At 29.8% G+C, this 14,102-nt stretch overlaps 2 protein-coding genes across 3 annotated transcripts in view; one reads left to right on the top strand and one right to left on the bottom strand.

The window, feature by feature from the left end:
• The window catches only part of LOC106473861 (carbonyl reductase [NADPH] 1-like), a 42,293-nt gene extending 39,337 nt beyond the window's left edge, over positions 1 to 2,956 (bottom strand). The window contains exon 1 of one of the 2 annotated variants that reach the window (XM_022382834.1): positions 2,444 to 2,956. The gene's annotated coding sequence lies outside the window, so the exon portion shown is untranslated. Of the gene's footprint in view, positions 1 to 912; positions 988 to 2,443 lie in introns of those variants that run through there. The other variant, XM_022382784.1, reaches the window with a different exon arrangement.
• The window catches only part of LOC106478843 (cytochrome P450 20A1-like), a 29,735-nt gene continuing 17,610 nt past the window's right edge, over positions 1,978 to 14,102 (top strand). The window contains exons 1-4 of the mRNA XM_013939453.2: positions 1,978 to 2,194; positions 2,977 to 3,026; positions 5,580 to 5,749; positions 11,545 to 11,690. Coding sequence (XP_013794907.1) covers positions 2,123 to 2,194; positions 2,977 to 3,026; positions 5,580 to 5,749; positions 11,545 to 11,690 — 438 coding nt within the window. The 5' untranslated portion in view covers positions 1,978 to 2,122. The remainder of the gene's footprint in view (positions 2,195 to 2,976; positions 3,027 to 5,579; positions 5,750 to 11,544; positions 11,691 to 14,102) is intronic.

Here is a 14,102-nt window from a genome sequence, read left to right on the forward strand (position 1 = left end):
GTTGGAACAAAGTTACGGAAAGTTAATTAACAAACGGAGACGTAACAATATATTAACTTACGGACAAGGAAAAATTAAATAAACATCCTATATTTTAAAATGTCATTAAATATAAAAATATTATCCTATACATAGCATTTCAGTGCTGAGAAAGTGTATTTCACACACAGCAGCCGAAATTAGTGACCAATAAATTTACAACTAAGAGTTAAAAATATGTTAGTTAACTGTACATCACATTCAAAGTTTACAATTTATCAATTATAAGTATAAGCCCTTAACATTTAATGATTAATTAATCCATGCTTTTGTATTTAGTACATGATACAGGTATAAAAAATTATATATGAAAAAATACCATACCATAGTTCACATATACATCTTAGGCCTCATTTGTTATACTAATTTATAGGCCTAAACACAGCTAGCTTACCATAAATCAGGCCGATTTTGAAATCTCAAGTTCCACTAATTTATAAATTTAAACGCGGTAGGCATCACTGTTGCTGTAATAGTGACATATTTGTGATCTCCAATTATTGCGAATAAAGATTATTTCTGTAACATGCATTAAAAAAAAAGCATTGCCCTTTGAAGTTTTGTCTTTTCTTCGTATTTATATAACAAATTATGATTATCAGTGCATGATATATTAGCATTTTACCAATTATTTTGTATTAGTATGTCACTATCGTAAAACCAGTGTTACGTAACATTCTTCTGTTTACATTTGCTTTCGGTAACAGTTAAAGTTAAACTAAATTAACAACTTAAACAAGCCAGCTTTAAAATGAAGCATCATGACTAATAAACTGTTACATAAAAATTTGAAAATACAGTTAAGTTACATTTACTGCATGTGCGATCATTTTAATAATTTAAATATAAACTGTAAAAATGAAAAGTAACTACCAGTGAGGTAAAGTTGGAAACATCTACTGTAGACAAGACGTTCGGAATAAATTTAAACTGAGTATAATACCTCGTGAACGTGAACTTGGAATTGTGCTAGTTGTTTTATGAATCAAAATAAGACAAATACAGTTAAAACCACATAGGCGACGAAAATATCAAAATTGAATAATAGGTTGAACAATCGCCAAGTTTTTTATATATTTTTATTTAAAGAAGGATGACGATTGTTCAACCTATTATTTAATTATGAATCGAAGTAAGTCAACAGTGAAATCACGCAATCAAATTTGCCTTGTTATGGTTATATATTAAATTACTATCTTAGAATACGATTGGCCAGTTAGTTATGCAATTTTTTCCCACTCACTAAAAATTGCTTTGTCATAAACAAATCTTGATAGGAAATAGTAAACAAATCGTTGTTTGTCAGTTTATTATCATATTAGCATAATATGCTTACATACAGAAGTACTTAATGAGAAATACCAGTAATAAAGATTAAGATAATTAGTCTTATTTTGATACAGTATCACACAAGTTATCGATCAATAGATCATGTTTCGCTATACTAGAAGTTACATGCCATTGTTTAGTTAACATAGCTTGCTGAAGATGGAACAAGTAATTTCGAAACGTTCAATAATTAAATGTTTGTTACTGTCACACACGTATCAACTGTTTGTTGTTGTTGCCATCGGATGAATCTGAAGAAACCTTTATTTTGAATTACAAACTTTATTTGATCTTGCATAATGGTTATTTATTTTATTTTAACTTAATTCATATATATTAAAGTGTAAGTTTGTTGTTAAACGCAAATCTGCAATGGACTATCTGTGCTGTGTCCACCACGGTTATCGAAACCCAGTTTTTACTGTTATAAGCCTTCAAATTTACCGTCGAGGAACCTAATACCGACGACAAAGGAGAAGACTGACTGACTGAGAAAACAATTTGATATGCGAGATAGGGTCGCGTTGTTTCGCAGTTCTGCGCATGCGCACAACACCTTAGTTTAGTTTTGGATTATGGGATATCTAACGTGCTGTTTATGGTGTTTCTGACGTCACTACATTCACTCTATATTATCTTGTGGTTATGTTGATAATGATAGTACTAGCAAATTAATCGTACATTTTAGCTTTTATTACTATTCTTGGATATTTCAATTGATTTATTTACTTTTAATTTCGAACCTGATTGAACTATGTTGGATTTTGCAATATTTGCAGTTAGTTTCGTGATATTTTTACTGATTATAGTATTTTATTTGTATCCGGTAAGAACTCGTTATTATTTTATTTTAGCACTAAAGCTTATATAAATTATTAATAATTTACGAATAGTAATACAGTCTATTTTAGTAGGCCTACTATTAGTATTACTAGTTTTAGTATTAAGTCTGATCCATAATTTTGCATATGGCAATTTTAAACTAAACTTAGCCAAAATTAACCCGGCGGAATTTCTAGTGTCAATGCTGACAATAGTATTTCACACAAGGAATAATCTAATATATCGTACTTACTGTTCAAGCTCATAATAATTTGTCAATAATTATATGAATTTAGTATTCGTCAGTTCAAAAGTCTGTGCGAGAACGTGTGTGCGATTCTTACACTACCTACACAGTACACGTAACTTACAATACAACATATAAGTTACAGTACAGATTATAATTTATATGCATAATATAATACTTTTTAAATAGATGGCTTTGTTTTTTTATGTTTTTAAACTTAAAAATCATAAAACTAATTCTAATGCACGTGTAGTGACTTAATCAAATTGAAAAAAGATTACAGTCACACCTAAACTGGTTGTTCAAACATCAAGCAATCGTCTCAACCACTACTAGTACTACTAATCAAAGAACACCTTAGACTTATACTGCATGTTAACTTTTGTGTACATTAAAATATATTTGAAAATACTACAAAATGATTAAAAGGGCATAACATGTGCTATAATATCTTTACAACGCTCAAGACTAAATACTTGCATTTTGTGATTTTTATTAAATGTGTTTTAGATGCTATGTGATCATTGTTTTACTTTTAGGGTTCTGCCAAGGCAACTAGTATTCCTGGAATGGACCCATCTGATCCAAAGTAAGTATGTCTAAATTATTGAAACAAATTACACTTTTGGTATAAAATATGAGTACAAAGACAAGAAAGCTAATCTCAAAACTTTCTTGCATTTTCTGAATTGAAAAGGGAAGACACATCAAAATATTGAAACTTGTTTCCTGGTCTTTATTATTTATATTAATGTTTTATTCCAAGAGTGTTTTTGTTAATTTAGTGAACACTACTAAGTCTTCTAAAATAGCATATGTGTATATGTGTGTGTGCATTTATATTTTCTACTCATATTTGGGTTTTTTGTCTTTAATTTAGAAAAATAGAATAAGTAGAGCTGGGTGATATAATTGATTACTTATGAGAGGTGATTATGTCAACTTGTGTCTTGTAAACTAATTGATTTATCAGTGTTGCTATAATCAACCAATGAAAATTAGTGTCTCTGATTATTCCTGTTTTGGTTATTCCAACAATTGACTAATGAAGTATTAATTAAACCAACTGTCACAAAAATAATGAACTAACTGAAATTGGTTGCTTTGATTATTACTGTTTTTGATTATTCTGAGTTGTTGAAAAATTGCTATTATCTTAGTTAAGTGCAAAACTACATAACTGGAGGGGGGACTCATGATTTGAAGGTCTTGGATTTGATTCCTGTTGTTGCTGAATTTACTCGCCCTCTCTAAGGCTATGTGCTACTATCATTAATTTTGAACTACTCACTGGAGAGAAGGCAGCACCCGACATCAGTTCTTTGACTGATTAAGTGTTAAATGAAATATAATTTTTTTTTAATTGTGCTATTTTTGTAATTTATAATTACAAAAGTGTATTCTTTAATTTTTGTATAAGCAGGTGATCTGGACCCCATCCATATTTTTTTCTAGAGATTAAGAACTGTATTTTTTAATCATGTATATCTGTAAGCAAGCACAGATCTAGGAGCAGAGTCTGGATAACTAAACCTCCTCTGCCCTTTTTTGTTTTTTCATAGATACATAAATATATTAGTTAATGTTGTATAAGTAGGCACAGATCTAGGGAAAGGACCATGACATTTGAACCTCCTCACCATTTTTTCAGAAGTTAATAAAAAAACAACTAGATGTCTTTACACCACCATATAATATCAAAAATAAACATTAAATGTCTGTGTTCTTATTTGATTGGGCCATTAACTACCATGAAAGCTTTTTGAGGTTTTCTGAAATCAACACTGCTGGTGTCTACAGCAGTCTATTTAAGGCCTCAGCCAATAACTGATTATTTTTAAGTCAATTCAACAATATGAATGTCAGTTAGATTTTGCAGTGGTAAATTTTAGTGATTTATATTTTTCCACATTCTAAAAATGTGTGTATTCTTTAAAGATTTGATTTTATCAAAGTTAGTATTGATTAGGACATTTGCAACTCTTTATAACATAGAATGTTACAGAATTGGTCTTTCATTGTTTAGAGACTAGAATTCTGATAAAAAATCTGTTTTTCATATTGTTGATATCTAAAATAAGTGAAAATGCAAGTGGTATGACTGTATAAGTTATAACTTTTTTAAAAATAATTAAAACCAGGCATCCTGCTTACTAATTCTAATTTTTGTTTTCTAAATATGATGGTAAATAATTATAGCTATTTAATTTTAATTAAAAGATTGTAAATGTTTGTTTTTAACTAAGTTTCATATCCATCACAGTACTAGAAATAAAGATACAAGTTTCAAAGTCTGAATTATTATCTGATTGAGCTAGTCATTTATAGAATATACTAACATTGTTTAACTTACTTATATTACTTTGGAATTGTATGGTCAACATTAATTAATCCATGTTTTCATTATTTAATTATCAATTTATTTGATTTACAGATCAGTTGGAATTACTGCATATTTTAAAAATAAACATAATGGAATCTGAGTGGTGGTATGTAGTCAGCATTAGTGACTCATTTATCAAGTAGGAAATGTCCAGATTTTCTTTAAAAAAATTGTGACAAAATAGTTTTTAGACAATAAATGTTTTTTGCAAAATATGCAAATAGCAACCTTCAGAAGAGGTCTACCATATGAAACCAAGAGTAATTCAATTTCTTAAAAACTAGATAGGATGATTAACACCATGTTAGAATAATGCAGTGGTTGAAAAAGTAATGAAAGTAGCACACATCCTGTTTTTTTTTACTTGTATGGCAGTGGGATTGTAGGTAGCATGTACTAATCAATTAATGAGTCCATGAATTAAACGAGTTAGTAAATACCTGTAATCGCCCAGCTCTAGATGTAAGGAATTTATTTTTAACACATAAAATTTGTTTTCTCCCCTACAGACATAATGAAAATGATATATGAACATGTAAGATTTTTTTTCAACATTTGATAAGTCTCTGCACTTGTATTTCTCTTATACAATAGACCTATTTTTTCCCAAATTATCAATATGTTGGATGATGTTAGATTCAATAACTCATAAAGTATTCAGTCATGTATAGAACATTAATTTATCTTTTCTTAAATGTAAATTTCAAGTTTTCTGTTTAAATTAAAATACTAAATGTTTTCAACTTCTGCATATTTTAGAGAAGGAAATGTACCAGATATTCTTCAAGCTGGAAGCTTGCATAATTTTCTTGAAAATCTGCATGAAGAACATGGACCAATAGCATCTTTCTGGATGGGCTCAACCTTGACAGTTAGCATTGCAGCTCCAGAACTGTTTGAGCAACAGCTGCATGTTTTTGATAAACCAGGTGAGCCAATCTTTAATTTCGAAAATGTTTTTGTTTTTGAAGATCTATATAAACTTACAATAAAGTTTAAATCCACACTAACAGAATAATACCAAACTTGAATGGAACTTCTTTCCAGAAAGAGTGAAGCACTGTTCTGCACTGTAAAAAGAAAAAAGCTACAGCAAAAAAACTGTTTGAAAAAATGGAATCATCCCTGAGACCTTACTGCCAAAGCTATATTGCCATTTGGTAACCTGGAGAAATTAATTTTAAACCAGCAGATTGTAAAGATAAAACCTGAATCTAATGAGGCTTTTTACATTTCCAAAACTACATTACAGCTTGAAGTACTTACATTCATAGTCCAAGGTAAATGTTTATTCAAGATAACAAAGACACTCATTGCAAAGAAATTAGAGTAAAAAGAGGTAAGACTACAAAATAAATTTGTTAAGCTGTTAAAAGAAGTATATGGTTTAAATCTTCCCAACCAGATAAGATTATTGTAAATCTATCGTCATATACTCTTACAGACTTAGAAAAAGTAACATTAGGTTATGGTCTCTCATTTTCTTTTAAAAATGCTCACTTCAGCTTTGACTTATTGTTGGATGTTGTTACAAATTCTAAAGGCAATAATGAAGATTTGAACTTTTTAATTGGACATTTAACAGCTGCTCTTTTTTCACAATCAAAATGAAGACTTAAAGATTCCTCATTGTTTATAGAAACCTTAAGAAAATTTAAAAAATAATAAGGATGTCATAATAACTAAATCTGAAAAAACAATTAAAATAGCCTTCCTGGTTAAATTAATCTACAAAACAAAGCTGAAGGATTTATTGCAGAACAAAAATACTTATGAGAAACTTAGGACTGATCCACTTTCTCAAACAGTATTTGATTTTAATAAATTTCTCCAGAAAATTCTAGCTGATTTTCCAGATCTCTTAAACAGATTAATTCTTCTCTACTTTATTTGTACTGTTTGCCTAAAATACAGAAAGATAGCTGCCCTCTTAGACCTGTTGGATCACTTATCTCCTGTTCTAGGAAAGTTTTCATAATCATATATTCAGAACAATATAGATCTAGCCAACAAATTAAAAAACTGTAATATAAAGGAAGGGAAAATGATCAGTTTTGATGTTCACAAACATACCAGTTGATGAAACAATAGACTCTCTAAAGAGAAACTTACCTCAACTTAGCATTCCACTTGTGGTGCTGGTCCACACTTTTATCTCCATATTGGAAGTATGTGTTAAACATAATATATTCGTTTGCGTGGGACAATATTAGAGACAAAGATATGGAGTGACTATGGACAACCCTTTATCCCCAATTCTCTGTAATTTCATGGAGTATTTGAGAGCAATTACTTCCTACAGTGGATCAGAATACAAAGGAAATCCCTTGGTTCCAATTTGTTGATGTCATGTTTTCTCTTTGGGCAAATAATAGAAATTATTTTAAAGCTTTTTTCAAGAAGATTAACAAATTTCATAGCACTACTAAGTTTAAAGTTGAATGTGAAACCAATAATTCCCTCCCTTTTTTTAAACATTTTCATAACTAGAATGGAAATGGGACCTGTTCATTCTATCTAAAGAAAACTGACAAACCCTTTAAGCTTCATTCATTTATACTCATGTCACGATAAAACAGTTAAAACATCAAAAATAAATTCAGTGTTTTTTAGAGGGTAAGAATTTATCCTAACGTGACATTTGATGATGAAATTAAAAAGATTTATGCAATTTTTGAACAGTTGAAGTACTCTATAGGCTTTATCAGAAATGTCCATAAAAAGGCAAGGAAGACATTCTATAGGAACAGTGACAAGCAAACAGCACCATCTCCACATAAAAATGAAACTAAAATAGTGTCAACTACAATTCTAATATTGTGGCTTTAGAGAGATGCCTGAAAAATAACAATTTCAAAGTTGTTTATAAATATCCCAACACCATTAAACATTTCTTACCATCAAGAAAGTCTGCACTCCAAGATAAAGAACAGGATGTCTATATAGTCTCCTGCCATGTCTACAAAAAAAACTTATGTTGGTGAAATGGGTAGAAATTTAGATACCAGACTTGCAGAACACAAAAAAGGATGTTAAAAGTGGGCAAACAATGTTATTTTTCTATACATAAGAAAATTTGATCATAAAATAAGCTGAGAATCAGTTAAGCTAATACTAATACATAGAACTACAAATTATTTCAAAAAAAGAATTCTGGAAAGTTTGTTAATATAAACATTGTCAAACTTCAATATGAGTAGTTCGTGCATTATGTAATTTGATACGATAATGTGAGCTAGAAGTTTGCCGAGATTATTAATTAGATACACTTTAAAAGACAATAAAACAATAAAATTTAAGTAGAAACAAATGTATAGTGGGAGGAGTTTTAAGCTATTTAGGATAAACAAAAGTAGTTTCCTGTGACAACTTGAAGTCAATCTAGAAAGAAGAAAAGGGTAATTTAGATTTATTTCGTAATTTTTTAGTGGTGTTATGAGGTTGTTCAAATCAACTGACTCTATATAGAGTTTGAGTAGAGAAAATAACATAAAAGATAAATAAAATATTTAGGAGGTTTTGTGGGATTATGCAAATGAAATTTTTAAATTAAGAAAAGTATTTTTAATCTTAACATAAATCACTTTGCACTTGGAGTAGTCAACACTCTGACACCATATAATTATGGACAAAGTTTTAATAAAAATAATTAAAAATTCAAATTTTGTGTCTACAAAAGACTTTTAATGTTTACTGAAAGCTTACCAAATTTTATGAAGATACATTAAGTATTTTCAAAGTTATAATATGTATACCACCCTAGTTACAAGGTTGTGTAAAATACGCAAGCCCATTGTGATTGGGTTAAACACATTGAACCATCACTCTGCATGCATACATTTTATTGTTCATTTAGCACGATACTCCCCCAAACGATGTTCCAGACAGATTGATTGCCAAATCCAAGATTCCTTAGTTTCAAAGAAACCTTTCATTTACTTAGTGTGACACATGCTACTCACATGACTAGTCATCCTCATTATAATATAGGTAGGGCCATAACCTTAAGATATCACTTAAACAACCATTGAAGTACACTGTTTTTAACACATATACGTAACTTCTTATTCAGCAATGTTCTTCCTGGGTGGTAATAAGTATTACCTACTTCAAGAACAATAAAGTAACAAAGATAACATGAAACAAAATGAACTTAACAGTTTTCTTGACCACATGTTATGTGAATTCTGCACATATTCAGAACAAAGAATAACTTCTGATTAAATATCTAATACTGCAATAAAATAGAAACCTATAGTATATTTACATAGTACACCATTATCCATCTCTGCACTCTTGACAGTTATGTCGGTATCATTTCTGTAGTAAGGGAACAAAACTGTCCAGAGTCTTAAAGAACACTATCAACAAAAAAAAACACCTTAAAATTCACTATTTATAGAAATGTATGCTTATAAAGTTCAACACTTACCTGAAGGTTTTAAGCCTTTATTAAAAGTCACATATAAATCCCTTTAGTTTTATTTTATGTTTACATCAATGCTTCTCTAATACAAGAAGCAGATTCTTTCCTTTCTTTCTTTCTTTTTTTTACCATAAGTGCATCATTTTACAACTTTCAGTATTGACACCTATTTGCCCCCAGTGGCACAGCAGTATTGTCTGCAGACTTGTACTGCTAGAAACCAGATTTCCACACCCGTGGTAGGCAGAGCACAGATAGACCTTTATTTAGCTTTGTGCTTAACTACAAACAAACAAAGACACCTATTTTACAGTGATTAAAATTATTTGTATGGGTCTTTCTGAATAACATATTGTTATAAATGACTTCTGAAAAGTCATTGTTAACTTTCAAAACAAGTAAATACTAATTTAATTTGAATTTTGAACAGTAACCTTTTTTGACAGTATGCATTAAAGTTACCAACATAACCTATGGAAAGCATAGAGACTACTTTCTACAGGCAAGTATATTATTATTTATACAGAGTGCTAATTTCTCTTTTGGTCGCTAAAGTGACAGGAAGAATATATTTATATGGTTGCCACAGACCAAATTTTTTTCCTATATGTATTTGTTTTTTACTTGCATGTTACTGGTGTGAAAATAAAAATATAAACAATTCCTTATGCTGCATTACTTTACCATCCTTATACTTTAATTCCACCCAGTTTTAACAGTTGTTAAAATTGAGGTTGATATAGGTAGTTAACATACAACAAAAATGAAATGATTTCTTGTAGATTGCAATAAAGTATTGTCATCATAGGCCAGTGGAGATGCTATTGTTTTGTTTGTTTTTGAATTTTGCGCAAAGCTACACGAGGGCTATCTGCGCTAGCCGTCCCTAATTTAGCAGTGTAAGACTAGAGGGAAGACAGCTAGTCATCACCACTCACTGCCAACTCTTGGGCTACTCTTTTACCAACGAATAGTGGGATTGACCGTCACATAATAACGCCCCCACGGCTGAAAGGGCGAGCATGTTTGGTGTGACGGGGATTCGAACCCGCGACTCACAGACTGTGAGTCGAGCGCCCTAACCACCTGTGGAGATGCCATAGTCAGGACTAATGTTATAGAATATGCAAAATAGGTAACCATCTTGGGTGATAAAGAGAGGCTGCAAAATAAAAATAATTTTACAACTGAATTTATTTGCTAAGTTCATTTTACATTCATAATATTACCTTTCCTGTCGATGTTTCCCCTATTTAAATACATCTGCTACAGGTGCAGCCAATGAGACTGGAACATTCATCCCAATGTTTTAAAGTATAACATTCTTATTTTCTAAGAGGAATGAAGAATAAGAATTTAAAAACAAATTTTGATTAGAACTTTTTAAAGATTTTAGAAACTAGTTCCTTGGCGTATAAACGACATGTAAATGCATAAACATTAATATTACCAGTGACTAAGTTGCTGCTTCAGAATGAACAAACATTTATTTTGTAACATTAGAGTAAGGTTTCAAACTATACAACTGATCATTTGCAGTTTTCAGTACTTTCTAAAATACCCTAACTCAAATGTAAGCCTGGAAATCCTCCGTCCCACTCAGTTGGTTTATCTTAGTTGAAATGTTTTAAGAGTTTTTTCTAACTAACAGCTAATTTTGTTATTTTTATTATACATGTATACTTTCAAATTAATTACAACTCCATAATCTGAAATATATTTTGATAATAAAGTTGTAAAATAAACTACCTTACTTTCCAGATAATGATAAAAAATTTTTATTTCAGCCAACATTTCACTATTGTGACTTCATTAGGGTTAATAGTGCAAGAACTCTATGATAGTAAATATAGTAAAGAGAGAGGTTTTTATTACTAAGAAATAACTTTTTATCATAAAATTATTAACATTTATCATGTGTTGTCTTCCATTAATTCTTGTTCTAGTTGTTTGAATTATAACTTTTTTTTTCCTAAAATAAAAATAATCAATCTGATTAGACAAGAGCCATAACTACTGTGATAATATTTAAAGTTATGTGTGTGTGTGTCACTAATTTGGCTACTTCATTCTGGTGAACACTAAATCCTAAAGCTATTACTTGATATTCTTTTTTTTTGGAGAAAGCTGAAACAAAGATAAAATTTATATTTTTTCTGCCATTTGTTTAATTAATTTTAAGATTTTTTGTTATTCAATTTATTTGTATTGATCAAATTTATTGTACATCTAGGCAAATATAACTTTTAGTTTTTATCTACAATATAACTTTTATTACACATATTTTTTATTTTATAGTGGACTTGTTTACACTGTACAAACCTATTACTGGAGATGGAAGTCTGCTTTTTTCAAATGGTACAGAAGGTAGAAAGAGAAGACAGCAGTTTGACAAGATCATTTATCACATGAACAATGAATCCACATTTACCCAACTCAAAGAGGTCAGTTTAAGAAAAATTAACTTCTTTAAAGATATTTAAATCCTTAAGTTTGTTTACTTCTTGGTGATTGAGCAAGAAAAACTGCAGTTTTTTGTAGGACATTAAATGTACTTCACATAAACACTAAATCATTCAAATTTTTACATCATAAACCTATTTATTATCTTAAAAGTGAATTTGTTGTACATGTAACCAGGAAAGGTTAACAAGAGATTGAAAAATTAAATGTTAAACCAACAGAAATGTAAAAAACAAGAGACGATCTTGATCTTAGTTCTAAAATTATTATGAACTTGGAAAGCTAGAAAATTTATGAACATATGTGAAAAAAAGAATACTTTAAACTGAAACAATTTTCTAAGAATTGTAAGAGTTTTTCAAATTTCTTTCATAACATATGGATTACTGTACTTCCTGAACATAATCCAATCAAGCAATAGAAGTTCTGAAACAGATACAAAAGTAGGTCTTAATACTATACTTATATATTATACTTATAAAAGTATGTGATAAGCAAAGAAGCATTGGTACTTACTTTATTTTTAACCTAAAATGAAATATCAGTGAAAGTTATAACAAATATATAAAACAAAAGAATAAGAAAAAGCTAGAGTTTAAAAGAGATGAAATCATGTTGATAATGCAAATCATAGAAGAAATCAGTCAGAAAATCTATAGTGACTGAAGTTCATTCGTTGTTTATTCTCACATATGCAGTATGTACTAGTACTTCTGGTTGTAATCCTAATAGTCTCACTAGGTCTGTCTAACATCCAATTTAAATGATTTTAATATGTTGGTCTTAACATGATACATATTAATTGTCAATGTCTTTCTGTAAGCAATTTTAAAGCTTCAAGTTATTCAATGAGTTTAACTCCACTAAAATAAGAAAATAAAAATATGAAATAATACCAAAAAAATAAAAAGAATTTCAAATCTGTTCATTATTTTGTCATACAAAATATTATTTTCATTCAGCATTCAATAATGAAGTAGTTCCTGTCAATGTACTCATTAAAGTACTAATAGCTTATCTCACTAACACTTTTATGGAAAGGTCATCCCTCATTAAAATGTGCATAATACAGGTGGTTGAGTATGTTATATTAAACTGATTTCAAATACACAATTCAGCAAGTCACATGATACCACAGCAGATATAAAGACATAAATGGAATGTCATTTTATGAGAACTACATTTTGACATTGTTTGGCATTTTGTAAGTAGTGTAATGCTACCAGAAATTGACCACTTTTGGGAAGGATATGCAAAGCCCATTCTTAAACAAAGTATTCATACACTCAGTCACAAAGATCTATTCAGATTGGGGATTTTGAATTTCCAAGAGAGGAATACCCCTTGCACTTAATGGCATTGGAAAACAAAGTATGGATCAACTTTGAGTGCCAGAAATATCCAGTAAAAGACCAGCAACAAGTTACACACCAGCCATGGTAAACAGAGTGCAGTGATTTGTCAATGGTCAAAGCTGTTCATGTGTCTCGGGTAACAGTATGTATAATAATCAAAAAGGATCTCCATAAGTAAAAGTGACACAAGACGTTTCCATGATATATCCATTCAACTGTCGCATACCTCAACTAGCCAGAACAGTGGATGCAGTGTGTAAGGATTTCTGCACAATCTGACTGTTAAAATGGGTTCAGGGAAACTGTCATTCTTGTACACTGGATGAATTATGGAAGGCAAGTGGAGAGAAGTGATGTATTTTGGAAATGGCAACTCTATAATGGAGCCTTTTACAATGTAAACTGTGTTTCAGACCTATTGTCAATGTGCATGGTCATCAAATGAAGTATGATCAAACCTGGTGACATGGATTGTAATGACATGATGAGGCTCACAAATCATTTTAATGTAACATACTCAACATCTGTATTTTGTACTGCTCTTTCTAACAAGTTACTTCAGTATAAATTAAGGTACATAACATTCTTAAAATAATGCTTTCTTGTATGTTTCAATTGTGATTGATAAGGTTTGTATTGACAGAATAGCCAGTTATTATCTCTAGTAGACATCTGTATGAAGGTTATTACACTTATTTGCTGATATAAAGTTTTACAACCTGTTCATATGGTTGCATTCTTTTTGAATACGCCTATTTTCATAATATTTGGATACATAATGTTTCAAATCAAAATAATTGATAACTTACCAAATTAATATAAATTTCACTGAAGGGTTTAATAATAGATTTAAGTGATACTTTGTTATGATACCCTGAACATAAAATATATTCTATGGTATGATCATTTGTAAAATAAGCTTGAGAACATGATGCATGCTTATTTTTGTATTACGTTGTCAAGAAATTAATGTTGATTTTTATATATGAAAAAACCCAAAAAACTTGTATATCAAAAAAAAATTTATTAAATGAAATA

Source organism: Limulus polyphemus, unplaced genomic scaffold, assembly GCF_000517525.1.
Source record: "Limulus polyphemus unplaced genomic scaffold, Limulus_polyphemus-2.1.2 Scaffold0, whole genome shotgun sequence".
NCBI lineage: Eukaryota > Metazoa > Arthropoda > Merostomata > Xiphosura > Limulidae > Limulus > Limulus polyphemus.